At 43.8% G+C, this 25,513-nt stretch overlaps 1 protein-coding gene across 2 annotated transcripts in view; it reads right to left on the bottom strand.

Moving 5' to 3' along the window:
- Window positions 1-1,165: 1,165 nt before the first annotated feature.
- The window catches only part of LOC119803922 (multidrug resistance protein 2), a 56,849-nt gene continuing 32,501 nt past the window's right edge, over window positions 1,166-25,513 (bottom strand). For both annotated transcript variants that reach the window (XM_038315405.1, XM_038315406.1), the window contains 8 exons: window positions 24,949-25,152; window positions 19,031-19,131; window positions 17,556-17,696; window positions 14,249-14,405; window positions 12,296-12,493; window positions 10,550-10,756; window positions 7,934-8,080; window positions 1,166-1,753 (listed from right to left, as the gene is read on the bottom strand). In XM_038315405.1, coding sequence (XP_038171333.1) covers window positions 1,553-1,753; window positions 7,934-8,080; window positions 10,550-10,756; window positions 12,296-12,493; window positions 14,249-14,405; window positions 17,556-17,696; window positions 19,031-19,131; window positions 24,949-25,152 — 1,356 coding nt within the window. In that variant the 3' untranslated portion in view covers window positions 1,166-1,552. The remainder of the gene's footprint in view (window positions 1,754-7,933; window positions 8,081-10,549; window positions 10,757-12,295; window positions 12,494-14,248; window positions 14,406-17,555; window positions 17,697-19,030; window positions 19,132-24,948; window positions 25,153-25,513) is intronic.

Genomic DNA, 25,513 nt, shown 5'->3' with positions numbered 1-25,513 from the left:
CCTGAGCTAATGGAAGCCTTCCAACCCAGAACTGAAAGGAATCAGCATAGGACTAAACTAGGCTCTCTGAATGGGGGTGACAGTTTGGCTGAGACAGACTGTGGGGCCACTGGCAGTGAAACCAGGATTTATCCCTACTGTTTGTTCTGGCTTTTTGGAAACCATTTTCTCTGGAGGGATACCTTGCTTAACCTAGATATGGGGCAGGGGGATTGGTCCTGCCTCAAAGCAAAAATGTGCTAGACTTTGCTGACTCCCCATGAGAAACCTTACCCTCTCTGAGGAGTGGATGGGGGTGGGATGGGGCTGGAGGGACGGTGGAGAGAGCAGGAGGAGGGGAGAGAGTAGGAAATGGATTTGACATGTAAAATGAGAAAAGACAGTTTTTTAAAAAAAATAAATTAAAAAAATATTAGAGAAAAATAAAAACATTTACCCATAAAATGTCAAGAAAGAAAGAAAGGATACCTAGTATTTATCAGGAAGTTACTAAGCAAGTCAGCTACTTTAACTTGTACTCTTTATTACTAAAATTGTATGTTTTTTGTCATACATTTCTCATTGGGAATGACTTGATCATATCATTTGCCCATAGATCTTTTTCTTTTTATGAGCAGTTTATATGTTAAAGATATCAATTGTCTGTGATAAACACAGCCCTAGAGGTGGTGATTCTCACTTGCATTTACCCTGTGTTAGGTTAAGCTTTTTGTGATATTTTCTTGTTTTCTCATGTTTGCATCTTGGCGGATTGACAATCGTGGCACATTGTAAACATCTCCCATCAAGAAGGTCAGCTTTGGAAGAGAGGAAACTGTTATCAAGGAGTAATTAAACTTACAGAATTATAATAATCATTGAAGAGCTCCTTATTAAAGCAATAAAATAAAGTTATGTTACTTTTGAAAGGCTCCTACTTCATAGCTCTGCCTCTGCTTTCCATACTTGCAGGTTGGTCTGGGTGCTGGGTTTAAGATCCACCAGGAACGGCAATATAAACACCAGCCGACCAAGTCCAGGAGGCATCTAAACAGGTGGCTTTGTGAGTTTCCATGTGAAAGATACCCCGAATGGAAATTACTTAAGTTGTGTAACCATCTCACAAAAAATAGACAGGTTCTTAAAATCCATTTTTTAGAAAGCTGAAATCATTTACAGCACCCCATTTGGAAAAATACATAAATTTATTTATACACATGATAGACAAGATGTCTCCAATAATATGAAAAATTAGTTTTTATAGGCACTATATGGAATATTTCAGTACTTTTTACAACTTTTATAATCAATAAACAAATTAGGGTTAAAATTAAAAATTAAATCATAACGAATTTTATTTAAATAATCTTTAAGCTCTCTTATGGATCACGTAACGCAATTTAAAAAACTGCCCCCATTCAATGACATTTTTTTCAATTTCAGTTCATTTAATTACAAAGCTTCCAAAGACTCAATGAAATTACCGTTAACATCATTCACCTTTTTAACTTTCGTTAGGTGCCATATTTAAACACCAATATTAAAAATATTTCATATTTCAAACAGTCACAGCTCACGAGCGCTTTGCTCCGGTCTGGACCATTGAGAAATAGATGCCTTTCTGTGCCAGCAGCTGCTGGTGGGTGCCCTGCTCCTTGACCTTGCCGTTCTGAATCACCACGATCAAGTCCGCATTCTGGATGGTGGACAGGCGGTGAGCGATCACGATGCAGGTGCGGCCTTCCCTGGCTTTGTCCAGGGCTTCCTGGACCACCTGTGGACCAGTCACACAAGAGAGTTAGGATAAAAGCCGCCCTCTTCCTATCGTCCCCTCCATAACCAGCCCCAGGATTTCTCTACCATGCCCTTCTTTAATTGTGTTCTCAGAAAAAGCATACTAAAACTGATGCTGATCCTATCACATGGAAGTCAGAAACTGACACTAAGAAAACCAGGGACAACATAGGCTGGTAGGACCAAAAAAAAAAAAAAAAAAAAAAAAAAAAAAAAAAAAAAAAAAAAAAAAAGAGTAAGATCCTGGAGCTCTACTGGTGGGAATGAGCACTGGGAAATGGACTAGGGAAATAAATCAGTGCAGAAGACCCTCAGAACAATAAGAGAAACATATAATCAGCTATACCTGTGCCTGATTATGTACCCAAAGGCTCCAAGTCACAATACCAGAGATACATGCATATCTGTAACCCGGTACTATTTCTAATAGCCACCATATGGACCCAGGATAGGTGCACATGAGCAGATGAATGACTAAAGAAAATGTGGCACATATACACAGTGGAGTTATAGTTGGCCACTTGGGAGAATTAAGTTGTGTCATCTGAAGGAAATGGAATTGGAGATATCATGCTAAAAGAAATACACCATAATCAGAAAACCAATGCCATGATTCGTTTTTAAATACAGATTTTATATTTAAATGTGTATATGATATAAAAGTAGAAGGGAGGTTATACAGAGGTTGGAAAGGGCCAAGGGGAGAAGAGGAAAATAAAAGCAGGCAATAGGTGTAAGAAAGACAAAACGATGCATGTTTTCTCTCATGTGGGGATCTAGGTGCAACAACTATAGCTTTTACATGTATAATATATAATACACATATATATTATATATTATATTTATATAACATATATTTTATATATTATTATTTTATTTATTATTATATATTTATTATTATATTTATTATTATATATTATTTATATATTATTTTTATTTATATATTATATTTTTATTTATATATATTTTATTTATTATGTATACAGTGTTCTGTCTGCATGTACACCTGCAGGTCAGAAGAGGGCACCAGATCTCATAGTTGGTTGTGAGCCACCATGTGGTTGCTAGGTCTTGAACTCAGAACCTCTGGAAGAGCAGACACTGCTCTTAACCTCTGAACTATCTCTCCAGCCCCTATAATATATATTTTTTCGTGTAAAAGAAGAAAGGGGACTGAGCCAGCGACCTAGGAACAGGCCTGAGACAGCGACTTCCACATGAGTGGGAGTGAATCCAGACCAGGGACATTTACAGAAACATGACTGAGCCAGCAACCTAAGCCCGAGCAGGCCTGAGGCAGCAAAATCCATAGAAGCAGCACTGAGCCAGTGACCTGGGCCAAAGCAGGCTTGGAATGGCGAACTCCACAGAAGCCAGATTGAGCCAGCGTCCTGGGCCGGAACAGGTCTGGGATGGTGCACTCCACAGGAGCAGGACTGAGCCAGTGACCAACTCTGTGTAAGTGGGAGCAGATTCAGACCAGGGACATTTACAGAAACAGGACTGAGCCTGTGACCTAGGCTGGAGCACACCTGAGACTGCGAACTACACAGGAGCCGGTACAGGAGACAACCTCTGAGGGAGTGGGCTGGAGCCAGAGAGGGAGTGGGCTGGAGCCAGAGACCTCTGCAGGTCCAGGCGTGAGTCTGGGACCTCCAAGGGAGTAGGCAGAAACCAGAGAACTCTGAGGGAGTAGACCTAAGCCAGAACCTCTGCGGGTCTGGGCATTGGTCAGGGACCTCTGAGGGAGTAGGCGGGAACCAAAGACCTCTCTATGGGTCCAGGCTGAATTTAGGACCTCTGAGGGAGTATGCCTGAGCCAGGACCTCTGCAGGTCCAGAAGCACCCAAGTCTGGGACCTCCAAGGGAGTAGATGGGGCCAGAGTCCTTTGTGGGACCAACCCCTAGCCAGGGTAGGACTGAATCCAACCAGGGACATTTATGAAAACAGGCAACCTAGCCCAGAGCAGGCCTGAGACAGCAAACTCCACGAGAGCAGAGCAAACCCCAGGAACACTGAGCAACCTCCAGGAACACGGAGTGACCAATCGGGTGAGCGAAACTGTGCCAAAGACTGCACCATGAGCAGCAACCATGTGAGCCTTGGATCAACTGGAACCCGGAAGACTGATCACCAGAGTCACAGGCAGCCCCAGCTACACCAATTAGAGGAAAAGATGGGTAACCAACATGCGACACCACAAAGAGCAACACAAAACCAGTAAAATCTAGTTACCCTACAACAGCAAGACTTGAACAAACAAATATAGATGAAGCAGAAGAAAATAACTTATTTGAGGCCCTTAAGGAGGAAATGAAAAACTCCTTCAAAGAAATGGAGGAAAAGATAAACAAAAAATTGGAAGACATCAGCAAATCCCTTAAAGAAAACTAAGAAAAAGCAATTAAACATAAGAAAAAAAACTATTCAAGACTTGAAAACTGAAATAGAGGCAATAAAGAAAATACAAGCTGAGGGAATTATAGAAACGGAAATTATGAGAAAACGATCAGGAACCACAAATGTAAGCATAAACAGCAGAATACAAGAGATGGAAGAGAGAATCCCAAGCACTGAAGATACAATAGAGGAAATAGACTTGTTAGTCAAAGAAAACATTAAATCTAACAAAAGCTTGACCCAAAAATCCAGGAAACAGGGGACACCATGAAAAGGCCAAACCTAAGAATAATAGGTATAGAAGAAGGAGAAGTTCAACTCAAAAGCACAGGAAATATATTTAACAAAATCATAGAAGAAAACTTTGCCAACATAAAGAAAGATACAAGAAGCTTACAGAACATCAAACAGTCTGGATATATATATATATATATATATATATATATATATATATATATATCTCCACATAATAATCAAAACACTAAACATACAGACATACAGACAAAGAATATTAAGAGCTGCAAAGGAAAAAGAGCAAGTAATATATAAAGGCAGACCTAACAGAATTACACCTGACTTCTCAGTGGAGACAATTAAAGCAGACGGTCCTGATCAAATGTTATGTAAACATAAAGAGACCATGGATGCCAGTCCAGACTATTATACCCAGCAAAACTCTCAATCACCATAGAAGGAAAAAAGAAGATATTCCATGACAAAACAATATTTCACCAATACCTAGCCAAAAACCCAGCACTAAAGAAAGTACTAGAAGGAAAACTCCAACCCAAGGAAGTTGGTTACATGCACAAAACCACAGATAATATATGATCTCACAGCAAAGAATGGAAAAACACACAATAACATCACCAACAATGAAAACTAAAATATCAAGAACTACCTATCACTGGTCATTAATATCCCTTAATATAAATGGACTCAACTCACCTATAAAAAAACACAGGCTAACAGATTGGATACGAAAACAGAATGCATCCTTCTGCTGCATTCAATAAACACACCTCAACCTCAAAGACAGACATCACCTCAGAGTAAAGAGTTGCAAAAAAATTTTCCAATCAAATGGACTTAAGAAACCTAAGAAAGAAACTGGTGTGGAAATGTTTAAGTCTCCTACTATTAGTGTATGGGGTTTAATGTATGATTTAAGATTTAGAAGTGTTTCTTTTACATATGAGAGTGCCCTTGTATTTGGGGCATAGGTGTTCTGTATTGAGATTTTCTCTTGATTTCCTGTGACTAATATGAAATGGCCTTCTTTGTCTCTTTTGATTGATTTTAGTTTGAAAATCAGTAGCTCTCCTCTACACAGATGATAAATGGGCTGAGAAAGAAATCAGAGAAACATCACCCTTTGCAATAACCACAAGTAACATAAACTATCTCAAAGTAACCCTAACCAAACAACTGGAAGACTTGTATGACAAGAACTTTAAATCTTTGAAAAAAGACATTGAAGACACCAGAAAGTGGAAAGATCTCCCATGCTCTTATGTAGGTAGAATTATCATAATAAAAATGTCAATCTTACTAAAAGCAATCTACAGATTCAATTCAATGCCCACCAGAATCCTAGCAAAATTCTTTACTGACCTTGAAAGAATAGTACTCAGCTTCAAACAGAGAAGCAAAAAACCAAAGATAGCCCAAAAAATCATGTACAATAAAAGAACATCTAGAGGCATCACAATCCCTGACTTCAAGCTCTACTACAGAGCTACAGTACTGAAAACAGCCTGGTATTGGCATAAAAATAGACAGGAGGACCAATGGTACTGAATCAAAGACCTGGATATTAATCCACACACCTATGAACACCTGACTTTTGACAAAGAAGAAAAATAAAAAATGGAAAAAAGACAGCATATTTAACAAATGGTGCTGGCATAACTGGATATCAACATGTAGGAGAATGAAAATAGATCCATATCTATCCATGCACAAAACTCAAGTCCAAATGGATCAAAGACTTCAACATAAAGCCAGCTTGGAAGTACACTTGATGCATTGGCACAAAAGACTACTTCCTAAATATAACCCCAGTAACACAGTCACTGAAAGAAACAATTAATAAATGGGACCCCCCTGAATCTGAAAAGCTTCTGTAAAGCAAAGGACACAGTCAACAAGACAAAACGACAGCCTACAGAATGGGAAAAGATCTTCACCAACCCCACATTAGATAGAGGTCTGATCCCCAAAATATACAAAGAACTCAAGAAATTGGTCAGCAAAAGAACAAATAACCCAACAAAAAAATGGAGTACAGATCTAAACAGAGATCTCTCAACTGAGGAATCTAAAATGGCTGAAAGACACTTAAGGAAATGCTCAACATCATTAGTCATCAGAGAAATGAAAATCAAAACAACTCTGAGATCCCATCTTACACCTGTAAGAATGGCCAAGATCAAAAACACTGATGATAACTTATGCTGGAGAGGTTGTGGGGTAAAGGGAACACTCCAGCATTGCTGGTGGGAATGCAAGCTGGTACAACCTCTTTGGATATCAGTATGGTGATTTCTCAGAAAACTAGGAAACAACCTTCTTCAAGACCCAGCAAAATACACTTTGGGGTATATATTCAAAGGATGCTCAATTGTACCACAAGGACATGTCCTCAGCTATGTTCATAGTGGCACTGTTTGTCATAGCCAGAGCCTGGAAACAACCTAAATGCCCCTTGACTGAAGAATGGATAAGGAAAATGTGGTACATTTACACAATGGAGTACTACACAGCAGAAAAAAAATGGCATCTTGAAATTTACAGGCAAATGGATGGAGCTAGAAAACATGATTTTGAGTGAGGTAACCTAGATCCAGAAAGACAATTATCACATGTACTTAGTCATAGGTGTTTTTTAAACATAAAAGCAAAGAAAACCATCCTACAAATCACAATGCCAGAGAACCTAGACAACAATGAGGACCTAAGAGAGACATACATAGATGTAATCTACATGGGTAGTAGAAAAAGACAAGATCTGAGTAAATTGGGAGCACGGAGACTATGGGAGAAGGTTGAAGGGGAGGGGAGAGGCAGGGAGGAAAGAAGAAAAAAATGTATAGCTCAATAAAATCAATAAAAATAAATTAAAAAAGAAAGGAAACTGATGGGATGATGGGTATAAGTGAACTATAACAAAGTTTAGATACTGAGGGATCTAACACATGAGAAAAAAATTAACCCCAGTTTGGATGAGTTCTGAGACAGGCTATGTCTGACATAAGGTAAGGGCAGTCAACAGAGTCCATCCAACCATTTACAAACACTCTCTGCCCTTGCCACACAACAGCCCTCAAGCTGGCCTCCTGCCAGCTCCACAGAGCATCAGGAAGCTGGAGCACACAGCAAAGCCATCCAGCAGAAGAAACCTCCTCTGAGCATCTGCCTTTCAGACAGTGGACTCTTCACCTTTCTCAAGCTGGAAGGCACCAGCTGCTGTGTCTCGGGGCAGGGCCAGACCTAGGCCCTGTCTCCCTGCAGCTCCTCACAGGCTGCTGCAGAGACGCAGGCTGCAGGAAGAGACTGCTGCCAGCATGCAGCTTGCAGGCAGACTTCACAGAACACAGAGGGTCCAAGACTACTCTTCCTTTTATCACTTCCGGCAGGGCTCCTAAATCCCAGCTGCAGACAGATTTTCACTCCACGGGGAGCCCACACAGGCAACAGTCAGCTATGCGTCCCAGCGTTCTCTACTGTGGCAGAGAAAGACTCCACTCAAATCCTTACCTTTTCGCTCTCCGTATCCAGAGCCGACGTCGCTTCATCCAGAAGCAAAATGCGAGGCTGTCTGACGAGGGCGCGCGCTATGGCGATGCGCTGCTTCTGCCCACCCGACAGCTGAGTCCCTTTGTCTCCTACTCTGGTGCTGTATTTCTGCGAATGGAAACAGAGCTGACGATGAAGGAGACACAGTAAATAGAGAAATTAGATAAATTTAGATTCGGGGGCTAAAAATAGGTTCACAGCTAAACAGTTAAACAACGCAGAAAACAGCTCTAATTGGTAGGTTTAATCTCTCCTTTTGAAAACAGAAAATTGGATCCCCAAATTATACGCCCAGCTTTCTCCGTGAAAGAAATCGGCAATCCCAACTGTCCCATCTCCCTGCTTCATTGTGCTTGTAATAAAGATTGACAGGAGAAAGGAAATGATTTGAACAGCTGCTCACAACTCGAGAAACGTTTTTGTCACCAGCAGGTGACACCCTCTGCATGACTTTAACTGAGTGAAGAAATCTTTAGAATATCAGCCTTTTGGTGTTTCTACTAAATTACCCCCAGCAGTTAAATGATTTTCATCTGATGTGGAATTCCATTAAGTTTAAAACAGATCCTTCTTTATCTGATTCTAGAGTCTTCCAAAACTCTTCCCCTATCAATCTCAACAGCAGAGAACTGTCACGAATTATTATGTACAATGACAAAGACATGGGCTAAAAGACTGTAATATCAGAAAGCAGGAGAGGACGTGACACCATGTAGAAGCAGAAAACACACAGCCTTATTTTTTTTTTTTTTTTTTTTGTAGCCTTTGGCAGGCTAGGATCAGTCCCGCGCATAGCACTGACTCTTGTGAACTTAACTATAAAATTCATGCTCAACACAAGGCTGCCTCTTCGTTTGGCAACTCCAGTTCTATGGTGGGCAGAACAAGCTCAGCATTTGTGGAGAAGAACTCTGGTGAGGACGGAATGATGTTTGGAATAGGCTTCACCCTTGAGCTATGACTACCCCAGAATCCAGATGCTTTGATGTGTCCTGGCCCGGGTGAGTGAAGGGCTACCAGACTATATTGACTCAGTAGTGATCCTTGGGGAGCAGAGAGGGTGGTGCTGTTTCCTCTGTAGGATTGAGGATACACACTGTGGCAGGGCAAGGCCAGGACTAACCACTCAGGAGGAGATGCTCAGAGAATGGGATTCAATGACCAAGTGTTCTAACAGGAGTCCGGAAAGCTGGTCCTTGCTGTGTCTTCTATTCTGTGTCACTGTCACCCGGGCTCTAAATAACAAATGGCTGGGCCTGACTGACAGGCTTTTATCCTTTTGTTTTTCCATTCAGAAGAGCTAATAGAGGGACTGAAAATTCTGCATTTATAGCAGCTCCTAAGGGGAAGACTCAAGCTTTGACAGGCAGTGAACCTCGTTAGTAACGGGCTCTGTAGGCTTGTACTTTGAGTATTTCAGTCTCAAGAGTCAACCACCATGGCTGGACTACCTCGCGGAGGGGAAGGGGACAGATCTCCTTCCGCGTCATGTGTTCAGCAGGCCCAGCTATCTGTGGAGGAGCCACACGAAGAGACATAACTCCGCAAGAGTTAGGGCCATCTGCTCTTGCGCATGAGGCCTTCTCCTTCCTGGATGGCTTGAGACTATTCCACCTTATTTTACAGAGGGTATTTCCTGTAATAATTAACTTAACTAGTGATAATAGGAGGAGGTATATTATTTGGGTAAACCTGGAGCTGCAGAGATGGCTTGGGGGTTAAAAGTATAGCTGTTCTTCCAGTCAATATCCAGCACACACATGACAGCTCACAACTGTCAGTAACTCCGGGCCCACATATCTGCTGTCCTCCTCTGGCCTTTGAGGACAACCAAGTCTCAATGTAGTGAACAGGTAAACATGCAGGCCAAACACCCATACACAAAAAATAAAAACAAGAAAACTAAAATACCTAAAAGGGCTTAAGATAGTGCCAGTGTTGCCAATTTATCTAACTTACTTGAAGAAGGGAGAAATAGTCACACAGGACAACAGCCCAGGGAACATTTAAATAATCAACTGCATAAGTGTAGCCTGGGGCCTATGAAACTCACAATGGTAAGAAATCAGGCAGTACCGCAGTCTTCCCAATGACTCAGCCCTAGCTACAGAGCTGTCTTTCTGGCATGGTCCAGTTGCCTGCCTGGCCTAACTCCAGAGTGGGGCTTGAAGCCTGCAGAGGAGCTGCACAGTGAAGGACAGGAAAGAAATGGAGAATGGGGAGAGACAGCAATGGCTGCTTTTTGTTTTGTTTTGTTTTGTTTTGTTTTTTGGCAGAATCAGAAGATACAGACATGGCCGCCGAGTCCTTCACTCAGACTTGGATGACTGGGACTCTGCCCCTGGAGGAGTGGTGCCCCTTGCCCCTAAGCCATGGGTCTGGAACAGGCCTTCTCCTCCTGGACAGTTCCTGTGTGGGGGTGACACTTGCTTCCTTCCTCACAAGGACTCATACGTTCAATCAAGTGAACGTAATGTCTGACCAGCGAGGGAAACTGTAGCCAGATCTCTGTATAGATCGGAGTATGTTTTGGCTGCTAAATTTCCTTTAATAATTTTAATTTGGAGAGAGACATACGTCAGGCAGCGACTCGATGAACTGGTGGATGTTGGCCTCCTTGGCCGCCCTCTCGATCTCATCCTGGGACACGACCCGGCTGTTGTCTCCATAGGCGATGTTCTCGGCGATGCTGCAGTCAAACAGGATGGGCTCCTGGGACACAATGCCTAGGTGGGCTCGGAGCCACTGGACGTTCAGGTGCTTTGCTTCTTTGCCGTCGAGAAACTGGGAACACAGATTCACGTTGGTCACAATCAGTAGGACTCAGATTTAATAAAACCATGGGGTTATTTTATACTTTATTATACTCTAAGACTATGGGGTTGTTGCCATGAGATGAGAGGAGTTTTGCTTGTATTACTTTGGGTTTTTAAGACTTGTTCAAGGATACAGAAGTGTGCACATTGGGGAAATACCCCATTTCTCATGATTTAAATTTGGCTGTTGACTCACGCAGTAATAAGCAAAGAATGGCCCTCCAAACGGGCCAGAAGAAGTCATGTCCCCTAGAAGTGGAGTCACGGGCAGTTGTGAGCCACCCTGTGGGTGCTTAGAAACGAACCCGGGTTCCGTGCAGGAGCAGTGAGTGCTCGTGACTGCTGAGCCATCCCCACGCCCTGCAGATTTCTCCTTTCGAGCTCGCTCCCTCAAGGGCCTCCCACCCTGCTCTTTTCTTACCTCTTCCAATGTTGACTGATTCAGAGTCCACACTCCCCTAAATCTCCATGTTTCCTCCCAACCATCCTTCAGGCAAGCTAAATTGTTCTTCCCACTACCTATTTACTGAGGGTACGGAGTGGAAGACAGGCCATTAAATTGCCACTTCATGTCCCCACTCTTCCCCGTCCTCATCTCACCCAAACTCGTCTTGTGGAAGATTACTTTAAGGAGGCAAAGATGTGTTCTATGTGTTTATGCTGCATTTGCTTAATGATGTAAAGATGTGTTACATTTGCTTCTGCTGCAGTTTGTTTAATTATGTAAAGATGTGCTGCTCTTTAACCTTGCCTGACTAAGGCACCTGACTGGTCTAATAAAAAAGCTAAATGGCCAATAGCTAGGCAGAAGAGGGATAGGCGAGTCTGGTGTGCAGAGAGAAGAAGCAGGAGTGTGAAGACAGACCAAGGGGGACAGACCCAGGGTCAGCCAGTCAGGCAGCCATCAGCCAGCCACGCACAGAAGAAAGAGGAAATGGAGGACATGCGGAATGAAAGAAAGATAAAAAGCCCTAAGGTAAAATGTAGATGGTAAGAAAACAGGTTAAATTAAGTTAAAAAAAAAAAAAAGCTAGTGGGACAAGCATAAGATAAGGTCGAACATTCATAACTAATAATAAGTCTCCATGTCTTTATTTGGGAGCTGGCTGGCAGCCCAAAGACAAAGCCTGCTACAAACTCCCCCTCGTCCTCCCTGACATCTTTCCCTTCTGGAAACACAGTAATTGGCCTTCATCTCCCTGTCACTCCTAGACCCCTTTTCTCTTTCAAAAGCTACTTTAATGTTTGATGTTTGCCTCTGGCAAGGGGGATGAGCAGTAAGCAGGCTGCTTGCCAGGGAAAACGGAGGAGCCCTGTTGATGGAGAAGGTGTCTAGGGCTGACTGTACAGCTTACACACCCAGCTTTAGCTAGAGGATGTTTCTCAGCGGGGTTATTATTTAAAGATAGGAGAGAAAAACAAAACATGGCTTATAACCAAGAGTTAATAATATCCAGGCATTTGCATGATGAAACCTAAGATGATCTTAACACAAAAGTGTGCTCACCACTGTCCCGGCCCTGGGGTCGTAGAACCGCTCGAGCAGCTGGACCACTGTGCTCTTCCCGCAGCCGCTGCTGCCTACCAGGGCCAGCGTCTGGCCCTTCTTCACCTCCAGGCTCAGCCCCTGGAGCACTGGGATGTCGGGTCGGGTGGGATAGTTGAACATGACGTCATTAAATTTCACATTTCCTTCTAACCAATTCTAGGATGATAACAGCAGTAGTCAATTTGATTACAGCAATATGAAAACAGAGTATAGCCGACCCTAGCTCTGTCCAGCTGCCAGGTGAAACGGATCAAAAGGACCCACCTTGCCCTGAGCACTAGGGTGGTCTTCAAGTACTGTTAAATACTATTTAACACTGTTATCTGTGCTGAGTACTAAGTCTTTACTGTATGCATCTTTTCAATCCTTCCCATGAATGACTTAAAAGAGTCCAAAAATAGGCAATTTGACAGGCCCTTCTCTATCTGGCTTCCTCGAGCAAAAGACCATCAGCTTAGCAGCCCCTTTGACAACTGCTTGGACTGTCTTCAATGCCATTTTGGATGCATTGCACACATGAATGTCTGAAGAAAGAATTATTGCAATTACAGCTGCTTGCTGCAAAAGCACAGTTTCAGTGGGGGGCAGGTGGGGAGAGCACTATTTCCAGCAATAACTGCTTCAGACAACTTGCTGCAGAAGTCACAAGGATCGCCAGCAAGCCTGTTCAACCAGGACAGCAGGGGAGTACTAGTGGTACCAGTATTGGTACGAGTGGCCCAGCAGAAGGTCTGTAATTAGTGTCATCAGAGTCTTGATAGACAGGTCTTTGCTTGTGACTTTTGCTCTTTCTCATCAGCAGAGCGGACTGGGCTGACAACACAGAGAAGAGACCGGAGCAGCAGCAGCGGAGCAATGGCTGCCGTATCACGGAAGAGTTCTAGAGGACGACATGGTTGGGAAGTGCAGGGAGAGAGGATAGGACCACAGGTGAGAAACTCTAGGCTTCCACTGTTAGAAGAACTGCAACGCTTTGAGGACCAAAGTCCTGCACCATGGGCTCCAGACCTGTAACGCTAACTGCTGCAGGAGCCAAGGGTTTTCATGCTGCAGTCCTGCCCAGCAGCTGCAGTACATGCTGCTCTGCCCAGCAGTGAGACTTAGAATAGTTTCAAATACTGCGACAGTTGGTGATTAAAGCTAGAGCAATAAACACCTAACATGAGCATCTAGTATTCCTAGTCTCCAGCAATAGGCACCCCAGCTCTCAGAGCGTGGGGCCTGCTAGGCCCGTCCCCTGTGACGTAAGCACTCAAGGGCTTAGGACTCTTAACAGTGAGAGTTCTAGCCTACATGCTCACGGACTCTACCCATGGAGAGCAAAGAGACTCCAATCAACCAGTTAGACAACTGCAGTGAAATTCTATGGTGGTTAGCCTTCATTTCAAAATGATAGAACTGAATAAGTGGACTCTAATTAATCAATGCCTTGGTCAGCAAGATGGTTTAGTGGGTAGGGACCTTACTGCTGAGTATGACAACCCGAGTTTAATCCCCAGGATCCACGTGGTGGAAGGAGAGAACCAACTCCTAAAGTTGTCCTTTGATCTCTACGTGTGTGCTGTGGTGGGTGAACATCCACACACCAACACAGCTAAATAAAAATGGAATTTAAAACAACTTTAAAAAAAAAGAAAATCAATGTATTAATGCCACAAGGCATTAACACCATCCAAATATGTAACATAAATGCAAAGAGCTTTTCTTCCATAATCTGCCTATAAAGAAGAGAGCATTTTTATCACTCTGTGTACTGGTTTTTATACACATTAGCATTTAATAAAGTAAACCCATGGGCTAGAAAATCCTGTATTACAATCAATATATTAAAAAGTACACATTTCATTAAATTTTTCTTCAACCACTTTATCCATGAGGTTAGAGATCACGTAACTGAAAGAACAGACTCACCGGCTTCAGGCCTTCGGTGCCATAGCTGTCAATCTCAGGAACTTTCTCAAGGATCATGATGATGTGTGACGCCGACACTTTGGCTTTGGCGTAGTCAGGAGCGAATGAACTGGCACTTCCTGCCGCCATGGCACCGAAGACAACAGCTGAAAATACCCTGAGACACAAAGAAAAAGGAACGTGTGTGCACACACAGTCATGGCTGCCGTGGAAGCAAGCTGACAGTTCTACACCCAGGAACGGGCTGCTGAGTGACCACTGTCCTGTAGAGAGAAGAAATATACAGAGCAACTATGAAGACACCACAGCGGTCCCGTCCAGAGCCAGCCCAGATGATACCTCTTACCGCCTGCTTAGCCCCACTAACAATCACACGAGTGCAACAGAAGATGAAGGACCACAGCTGGGAGCTGGCCTCCTCCCATGCTCTGATACCCTAAGGAAGAGAGAATGATGTTCCCTGCAGCCTGTGGCCAACTTCTGGTTCTCACTTTACTGTCAGTGGGAACCCTTTAGAAAGAAGTCCACCTGGCTCCCCGAAGGACTCCTCCTTTATTGCAGTGGATCAGAACACTGTACCAAGAGCTGTGGCTTTCAGACAAGAATGAAGACATGCACTCACATGCTCCTCTCCAGGCAGGCCCGACAACACCCGCTCCACTCTCCCAGATCTCAGAGGCCATGTCACCTTTGTCCCTTGCCACATACCAACATCTGGCAGCTGTGGCACACCGCTCACACTCTTCGTTAAAAAAGATCGTCATGAGGTTGCTTTGCTTCCTTTCATGTGTTCGTGATTTCATTTAAAAATTGAGAAATGAAACAGAAAACAACTTTCTTTCTGAACACCGTTAAACAGAGCAGTGCTGACCTGTCTGACTACACAGCTTCATGTCAATATCGTTTGTACATATCAGAACAATGACTAAGGAAGTCACTGTCATAATTTTAAATTTTATTTTAGGGAGGAATGCGAAGGCACCCAGTGTTGTGATTTGAACACCTGGACCCCAGCTGGAAGCTCTGTTTGGAAGGTTGTATTACTTTTAGGGGCTGGAATCTTGCAGGAGCAGTGGGTTACTGGGAACAGGCCTTGAAGTTTTACATCCTGTCCTAACTTCCGGTCTATTCTCTGTCTCCCTGACTGCTGAGGTAATACAACCCGCTGGCCTTGTCCACATTCCTGCTACCAGGCCTCTGTCATGATGGATTGTAGCCCCTCAAACTGTGAGCCTGGATAACTCCATCTCTTTCAGTTGCCTTTGTCAGGATATTTTATCACATTCACCGCCAAGGAACCCTCGCACTCAGAGAACAAAGTGCATCACCTCATGATGCTCTTTATGCATAGTTCTCATTTTTAATCAGCACATAGTCCAAAACACAACTGACACTTCTAGAGAAGCAGAGTGAAAACAGCAACCAATTCACTGGGAAGAATGATATCAAATCACTGTAAAGCAAAACAGCTTCAAATGAAACACTCTTCCTTAAGTGCATGGCAGTGTGGCTGGCTCCAACAGTCCACACTCCCCCCCCCCCTCTCTGACCTTCACAAATACTTCTGTTTGAAAATGATGTGTGGATTGCAACCCTTTCCATCTGGGTTTGACATGAGACTTCCTTCAGTCAACAAGAACGGCAGAAGTCGGGGTTGTCAGTCGGAGGTCTGTGACTCTGGAGGTCTTGTACGCTCCCCATCTTGTTCATTTTCATCTCTATATTCTCTCTCCCCCCGCCCCCGCCTCGCTACCATAGGTAGCTGCGAGATAAAGCATACACAGAGGACATCCCTGACGTTCCCCAAGCCAAGTATCTATAGCTTCCTTTAACACAGAAGTGAGGTTGGATGAGAGAGCTTTTATGCCCAACTCAGACCAGCACAACAAATGTTTTTAATTCCATGTCACTGAGCCAATGTGGCTGGCTGTTGGAAAGGCATCATGTTCTCACAAAACCTATGAAACGTGTGCATTTGTAGCATTGCTATCACAGCACAGACCAGAGAGGACCTTAGCCATGTCAGGTCTATTGACACTTCCCTAAACTGACCTGCATCTTCTGTTTTAATAGGTACCGTGTTGGATTAAATCTATTGCTAAGCTTACATTAGCATCATGTACTGGAACATCAGCCAATAGGCCTTCTGCGTTGTTGGTGACCAATCACTGCCTTTCTCCATGAGCATCTCAGCATGTCCTCAGCAGTGAGCCCGGAAAAGCCTAAAATAACACTGGCTCTATAGACATACTAAAAAATATACTGTAATAAGACACATGGACAGCTAATTTTCCTCATATATTATTCAAACTTTTTTTATTTGGTGTGATTAGGTTTCCCTGAACTCACTAAGATCCGCCTGCCTCTGCCTCCCAAGTGCTAGGATTAAAGGCATAGGCCACCATGACCTAGCATGGGATCTTTTTTTTTTTTGGCATAATTCACATAAATTTATTTTATTACAGATTTAAATTAGAATTCAAAGTAATGGACTTCCTTATGGCATTTTTACACACACACACACACACATGTGTATATATATATATATATGTATATATACATACATATGTATATATATATGAGTTTGTGAATGTGCTTTGGGCTTATTTGTCCTCCTCCTCTGCTCCTTTCCCCATTGCCCCAACTCTTGTAATTAATCTTTTTTTTTTTTTTTTGGTTTTTCGAGACAGGGTTTCCCTGTGGTTTCTAGAGCCTGTCCTGGAACTAGCTCTTGCAGACCAGGCTGGCCTTGAACTCAGAGTTCCGCCTGCCTCTGCCTCCTGAGTGCTGGGATTAAAGGTGGGCGCCACCACCGCCCGGCTAACTAATCTCTTTTTATTACTTTATAAATAATACCAATCAAAATTTCCACTTCCTCCCCTCTTCCCACTTCCCTCCTGCTCCCCCACTCACCCTTCCCCTTCCCCCTCCAGTCCTAAGAGAGGGCAGGGCACTTTGCCCTGTGGGAAGTCCAAGGCCCTCCCCTCTCCATCTGGGCTTAGGAAGGTATGCATCCAAATAGAATAGGATCCCAAAAAGCCAGTACATGCAGTAGAAACAAATCCCAGTGCCCTTATCATTGGCTTCTCAGTCTGCCCCAATTGTCAGCCACATTCAGAGGGTGGCATGGAAGTTTGATGGCATGGAATCTTTTTTAAATGGTCTCTTTTTGCAAGGTTCCTCTGGCCTTTACTAATTAGAAGTATTTTTACAAATCTGCTGAGCCATAAAAAATTTAATTGGCTCAAAAGCTTGGAACAAAGCAATATATCAAATATTTTTATCTATTTAAGAACCCAATACTTACAGCATAACATTTTCAAAGGTCATCAGTTCATGAGCCACCAAGTAGGCACCAAACCGGAAACACGCAGCATAGGAAAAATACATCATGGCCTGAGTGAAGGAGAACGCGATCCCAAAGATGTGAGCTTTCTTCAAAGAGTTTCTGGAAAGAAGAGAACCCAAATTCACCCCGCTTCATTTCTCAGTCATTCAAGCAACTTCCTGTGGGCTGGGGGAGGGGCACACAAGAGGGACAGATACAGTGGATTCCATTCCTAAAGAATTCGGCTTGCGTCCTTTGACTGAACCGGTCTCATCTCTGAGATGCAATGGTGTCTCCATCTTTAGTGTAGGACTTTTACCTCTTAGTGGGTTGATAACCAGACCTGTAACCCTGAGAAGAGCCTGTTTTACATTAACAAATGAATGGTCCTCCCCACTCCCACTTGGGGATCAACACCTCTACCCAACACCCTCCAGCTGTGGGTGGCAGAGCAGCAGGAGTGTCCTCTGTGGGGATCTAGATGAGGTGCACAGCATCAATGCAGCCACCATGTTTAGGGGAAGCAAAAGGCACTTAAGTGCCTGGAGCCAGGGAAGCTTTACAAAGCATTAACATTGCAGGAATGTCTCAAGGGTCTTGGGTGTGAGGTGAGGGCAGGAACAGGGTGGGGATAGGAAGCCCTTTGACCTTCCTATCCTGCTAAAACCACCATCTTTCTTCTTGTCTTTGCCACTTACTGGGATTTCTCCTTCCTTCCTTCCTTCCTTCCTCTCTTCCTTCTTTCCTTCTGACAGGGTTTCTCTGTGTAAGTCCTAGTTGTCCTGGAACTAGCTCCTGTAGACCAGGCTGGCCTTGAACTCACGGAAATCCACCCTCCTCTGCCTCCTGAGGGCAGGGATTAAAGGCTTGCACCACCACCACCTGGCAATTTACTGGGATTTCAAATGAAAACTTTCCTCAGAAAAAGAGGGCCTGCCATGATCATGACAAAGGTGCCTGGAAACCTTCAGAAAGGTCTAGTTCTCGCCTTGTCCTAGAGGAGGAGCTGAGACTCCAAGGCTGGGCTCGCCAGTATCCTGGTCACCTTTCTTTTAGAGCTGTCATAGGTACTGCTGGGGTACAGGGAGAAGAGAAGGTCTCCCCAGGAAAGGAAGGAGCAGAAAGTATCCTGGGGAGATCCCCTCAGTGTCCCACAACACCTCCATAGAGAACCTCCCCGACTCTCCAGATACGGCAAACAGCAGGGTCGTCAACCCGACTGGACACCAGAGACATCCGTGGTCCTCTTCTCTGTCCTCCCCGGCCTGCACTGCTCTACCTCATAGATGACCTAAACTCAGGTCTCTTCATCTCCCTTGATAGTCTCAGGCGTTCCTTCTAGTACTTTCTTCTGTTCACTCTACCTTCTGGCAAAAGCGATCCTGAAAAACGGAAGTCCTCACTAGAAAACCCCCGTCCCTGAGAGCCCTGGCCCACTCTTCAGGGCTTCTTACTTGTATGGTATCTGCAAGCTCTGAGCATACATGTCTTCAAACTTCTGCTCCCGAGTCAAAGAGACGACAGTGCGGAAGTTCTCTATGGCTTCAGTGGCGATCTGTAAAACAACAGGCACAAGACCCAACAGGATCTCTTTTGAAATCTATAAATATCGTTAATAAAAGTAAGTTGCTACAATGTATTTATTTAGCATGTAGTATTCTCTATGAGCATCTTCTTTACTGAAAAAGAATAGTAAATAATTTCTCAAACTGGACTTCAGGTCTGTATGGGACATCCACTAATCTTCCTCCCCCCGCCCCGCCCTCTTTAGAGAGACGGCCTAAAGCCACTGTCTTTACTTGGTTTTAAAAGAGGTACTTGAGAATTCTGTATGTCCTTTACAGTGCTTTCTTACACAGTGGACATTTCAACCTTCAATTGCTTTACCTTGTTTATTCTTTTATTTGAGACAGGGTCTTGCAAAATATGCAAGACTGACCTAAAACTTGAGAACTTCCCAGTCCGTCTGGGTGCGGTTAATACTGCCATGCACTGTGACACCTGGCTTTACACATTTTTTGTTTTGTTTTGCATATTTTTTAAAAATGTGATATTTATCTATAAGTGCCAGTGCTTTAAGACCTATCTGGAATATGCTACAAAATAAACAGTTCCACATCAGCATCTTAGACCTTCACGTAAGCAGGGCTCTTCCCCCAAGTTTACACATCGCTAATGATAAAGCGGATTCCGAAACTATACTGTCTTTGGTAAAGAGCATTCCAAGGCTACTGAATACATGCAGTGCGGTACCACAGACAACCGTAACAATGCACCTGTTTTCGGCCCCAGCAACACTTTGAATTCTTATCCCCATAGACATCTTTGAATGCGAGGATTTACGGGTATGAATTAATTTACTTAGGAAAAAGTTTTGAAAGTTAAATCACTAGGCCAAAGACAGTAAATGCTGTTTGTCATCAACAAATATTGTACAGACGGACAGGATTCTCTGGTATTTTTCCATATATTCACATATCATGCCCATCTACTTTTCCACCCTCTCCTCAACCCTTCCTGGGTCCAGACGTTTCTCTCTCATCTTCTAACATACTCTATACATGGAATAAAACAGACCTGTCTTTTTCTTATTTAACATGACCTACTCCAATTCTACTTTCCTGCAAATTTACTGTGTATGTGGCTTCTCATCTGTAAAACGAAGGGGATGGATAGACGCTCCCTACCATTTCTTTAGCTCTAAAACTCTAGGTCACCAAGAGAAGTTCCTCTTAGATATTCTCTCAGGCTCTTTCGCCGGGCAGACCTGATTTTCATAAGGACACATTCCATTATGTCCTAATTTGTAGAACAACACCCCAAATATAAAACCCACTTATTTTTCACTGAATCTTGTACAAATTATCTAAATATGAAAAGGAGATAAAAAAATCATTTTAGGTTATCAATATCAGCGTATGTCTGTGCACCACTTGCATGCCATGCCCATGGAAGACATAGAGGGCATCAGATGCCCTGGAACTGGAGTTACAGATGGCTGTGAACTGCTGAGTGAGTGCTGGGAACCCAGTCCTCTAGAAGAAGCTCATTTATGGATGGAACAGGGGGTAACTCCAGCACAGCTGTTTCTTCTCCCATCGATTTCGACTCAATACTTTAAGCTCGGATTTGCTGTTACCTTTATCTGCTCTCTCAAGCAGTCTGCTTCAGTCATTTCTGTTGTATGCTTTGAGTATTTTACTTGATGATGTATTGCTAGCTATCTGTCGCTTCTATCTATCTGCTAGTTGCTATTATTCTTGTACTCTGGTTTGCTAGCTGCACACTTTATACGTTCACTTAAATCTGAAGGTATGGCTATCATAGATCATTTTTCTGCATGGTCACTACACACACACACACACACACACACACTCATGCACGGGCACATGCATACACACAAACACACCCATGCACAGGCACATGCACACACACACACTCACACCCATGCACGGGCACATGCGCGCCCACACACACCTATGCATGGGCACATGCACACACACACAGACACCCGTGCACGAGCACATGCACACACACACACACACCCATGCACGGGCACATGCACACACACACATGGGCACATACACATGCATGGGCACACACACTCATGCATGGGCACATGCACGTGCGCACACACGCACACCTATGCACGGGCACATGCACACACACACACAGACATCCATGCATGGGCACATGCGCGCACACACACACATATACCCATAACCATGCACGGGCACATGCACACACACATGCATGGGCACACACACACTCATGCATGGGCACATGCATGCACACACACACACACACACACACACACACACACACACACACTTTCTCTCTCACTCTACTTGTAATACCAGCACTGGGGAAGTGCAGAGAGAAGAATCCTTGGGATTTGTTGAGCTAGTCTAATCTAACCAGTGGTTTCTAGGTCCCAGGGAGGGCCTCTGACTCAAAGACAAGGAGGATAGGAGGATGGCTCCTGAGAAACGACCCGAGCCTGCCTGACCTCCCCACACATACACACGGCACCCATACTCACGTACAACTGCATACACACACCAAACACATATGCATTTGAGAATAAAGTCAGATGTTAGAGGGAAAAAAATGATCCAGAAAATCTTTGTTGAGATACATTAAACTACTTTTAATTACAGGGGTTCAAATAAATAGAAGCGCTGCGCCGGGTTAGTAAGACAACTGAACAAACCATAGCAGAGGGTGGCGGGAAACAAGTTCCATGATCAAATTCAATAAATGTCTGAAAGACTTCCTGTGAAGGCACCGGGGGACCGCTGAGAAAAAGGAGAGTTCGCGCACAGGCTTCGAATGATCACTGAAATGACATTCTACTCTACAGAATCATCTCTTCATTTGGAGGCGCAATGAAGCGATTAGGAAAAACCTGAACTAGAACCTTGTACCCTTACAGCTTCAATCTCCACAAGTTTTAAAGACTAAGTAATTCCCTAAATGAAGAATTTCTAGTTGGGAGAGTAAAAAAAAAAAAAATAGCACTGTTTTGTTCAGAAAGTATCATTTACTAAATAACTTTGGAGAAAAGGAAAATACGTGATTTTGAAAAAAAAATGACTTCTTTACCCTCTTCCTCCTGCCTTCAAAAAATCATGTTTGATGATGGCTTTCAAGACTGAAAAAAACCCTACACGTTTTCAGTAGTGCTCATTAGTCCATAAGAACACGACTGCACACTGCCAAGCACAAGCCGTAGACAGTCGAGACTATGAGCGCGTTCCGACAGCACAGAATGAGAATGGCGAGCAGCTCTGTCTTCCCAGACACCATGACTCCGGCTGACAAGAACAGTCTGCGTCACCACACTATCAGGACATAAGAAGGCCCTGACATTCCGTTGCTGGGATATGAGCAGCCCTTGGCATCACACACTCAAGTATGTGTTCTGTGAAATTACACAGAACTGCTTAGAAATCTTAAGCTTACCTCATTTCTTTAGAGGCAAATCATCCGACACAGGCTTGTCCTTCATGGAACTTAAGTGTTAGCAAGGAATACACCCCGTTCGTTAATAAAGAAATAGGACAGAAACGTCAGAGGAGGCACACATTCAGTAAGTGTTTGGCCTCTGAAAACACAACGCAAAAACCTGAGTGATGGAAATGAGTCGTCCACGCGATCCAAGGGAAGCAGAGTCGCGTGATAGGAATTGCCCAGCCCCTGGCAGATGCAGCAGTGTGGACAATGAAGACTACAGCGCAAAGAGAACAGTCATCAAGGACTGGACCACATCGGGTTTGCAGCTGGGGAAAGACGCTTGGACTGTGTACAACTTGTTAGAAGTCACTGCAAGATTTAAAGTACAGGCTAGCACGACCCAATCTGTATCTAACAGATATGAGAATGGGATCGTGTGAAGAATGTAGAATACAGGAGAGCAGAGCTAGCACGACCCAATCTGTATCTAACAGATATGAGAATGGGATCGTGTGAAGAATGTAGAATACAGGAGAGCAGAGCTAGCACGACCCAATCTGTATCTAACAGATATGAGAATGGGATTGTGTGAAGAATGTAGAATACAGGAGACTAGAGCTAGCACGACCCAATCTGTATCTAACAGATAACGAGAACGGACTTGTGTGAAGAATGTAGAATACAGGAGGGGAAGTCTAGAGAGTTAGATCACTGAGACCTCCGCTACCTTGTGGCTTTGGACACAATCCAGGATCTCTCTAAACTTTGGGCTTTATCATCTGTCCAATAGGGACAATTCTGCACAGTCACTGACAGCCTTCAGTGAGGGAATACACATACAGCTCAATGTGATAGCGGCTATAGGCCATCTATTTAATAATAATTAGCAACCTGAGAATTATAACAATGAGGTTGATTTTTAATATTAAGTAGATGGCTGGAATAGCCACCGCCAGAGTCTCTATGCACTGTAGTCCCTCTAGGGATCTACCACGGAATTAGAGCCTGGCCGTAACTCTGAAAATCTGCCATAGGCAGACACATTCATCTCTAGCTGTGCCCCTTTCCTCACTCATGCTGAAGTAACTTCACGAGCCTGTACCAGATGCCTGGATCTTAGGACTGGTCGTCTTCCCACAGTCACTCTACGACATTTGAAGCGTATCGGTGCTATCAAATCGCAACGCTTTTCTTCAAATGAAAAGTCTTCACCACAGAAACAAAGAACCCAAACACACTGTTGGCTGAAGTTATTTACTCAGGAAGCTGGGCCTCGGTTGCTCGAGCCAGAGCACTCTGAGGACATTCCCACTGTGAAGTCTGACCCTGGAAACAATAGTTGGAGGCAAGAAAGCTGGCCATATGGCTTTCTCTCAGAGAAACTCCAGGGAAACAGGGTGAAGCACCTGGGTGATGACTAACTTCTGGGACCTTCCTAATCATTCGTGTCAGTGAGGTGCCTGGCTAGGAGACAAAGTACCAAACACACACCCACTGGGAGCCCAAGTCGACTCACATCTGCCTTGGGCTAGGCCCTAAGTCTTGGGAATTTGGAAAATCCATCCGTAGATATAGCACTAGTAGACACTGGGCTCATTTGAGGGGGCAGCCCTGTCCCAAACTCTCATTTCTGGGAGAGCATGTGACATCTGACTATTCTCCACAGTAACAGAATGTGGCTTCCCAGCTAATGAACAGGAGTGCCACTGCCTGAGTTTGGATCCTGGCTCCAGGAGAGACTAGTTCTAAGCCACGAAGAGCACAGCCTGTGTGTCCATCGGTCTCACCTAATGAGCTGTTTAGCAGAACACACCTGGTCGGGTCAGGACAAGAAACAAAATATTTGCCAGGAAATCCAGTAAGTCCCACAAAAGCATGTGTTAATCTGTGAAAAAAAATAGCTAAGGGTACACAACAAACAGGACCAAGGGGAAGACAGCATATGTGAGAGAAAGGGGGGGGAGAGGCATGGAAAAGAGGAAAGCAGTAGTCTAAAGTGGAGCAAATAAACACTCTTAGGACTTTAACATACTGAATCTCTCCAAATATGCATAACAAAATAACAAAATGTGCCTATGTCCCCGCATACAGGAACGGCTTAAAGAAAGAAAGACAGAAAGACAGAGAAGGTGGGGAAGAGAAGGAAAAGGGGGAAAAGAGAAGAATGGAAAGGAATGCAGGAGAAAGTGCAGGCAGCAGCCCGAAACCAGAAAAGCCACGAAAAGCAGCTGCCAGTCTTCGAGCTGAGAGAGGTGTTGCCCACTTTTCTTCGGATATGAATCTGCAGGAAACTGAAGTTTGCGGAAAGAATGGTCAGGACAGAATCCTCAGGGCACAGTCAGCAACAGGGAAAGAGTGAACATCACCACCAAAGAACTTTTTCTGCTAGGTAAGAATTGTGCTTTGTCGGACTCACCTTCCCAGAAACCTCTAGTTCTTTCTTGTCTTTCAGAGCTTGACTAGACAAGAGTTTCATTTCCATAATGCCACCCAAAATAATGAGCGGTACAATCACTACGAGTAAAAGTGTTAACTGCCAGCCATAGATTAAAGATATGATAATTCCCGTCCCGAGATTTGCTACATTCTGGGTCGTTACAGCAAGCCTGGAACCCATAGCCTGAAAAACATAAGAAATTAGAGACACATTTTTATATTAACCGTAAAATACATGTGCTCTTACGACTTAGGAGAATTTGCTTTCATGTGAATACACTAAAATTTTCTTCTTGGTTACTAAATTTGTGTTTCTAAAATGAGGATTTCCCCGACTTCTACAAAAATAGGACAGGGGATCAATAATCCAGAACTGATTTTTCTCTCTATTCTGATTCCTTTTTCTCTCTTTGGTGTGTTTGTCTTGAGGTACGTGTGTGTGTGTGTGTGTGTGTGTGTGTGTGTGTGTTTGTGGGGTGCATGTGCATGAGCATGCTGGCGTACTCACCCATGTGGAGGATAGAGCAGGATGTGGGGGGGATCCT

Source organism: Arvicola amphibius, chromosome 18 (genome assembly GCF_903992535.2).
Source record: "Arvicola amphibius chromosome 18, mArvAmp1.2, whole genome shotgun sequence".
Lineage (NCBI taxonomy): Eukaryota > Metazoa > Chordata > Mammalia > Rodentia > Cricetidae > Arvicola > Arvicola amphibius.
This window is presented reverse-complemented; position numbering and strand designations above follow the sequence as displayed.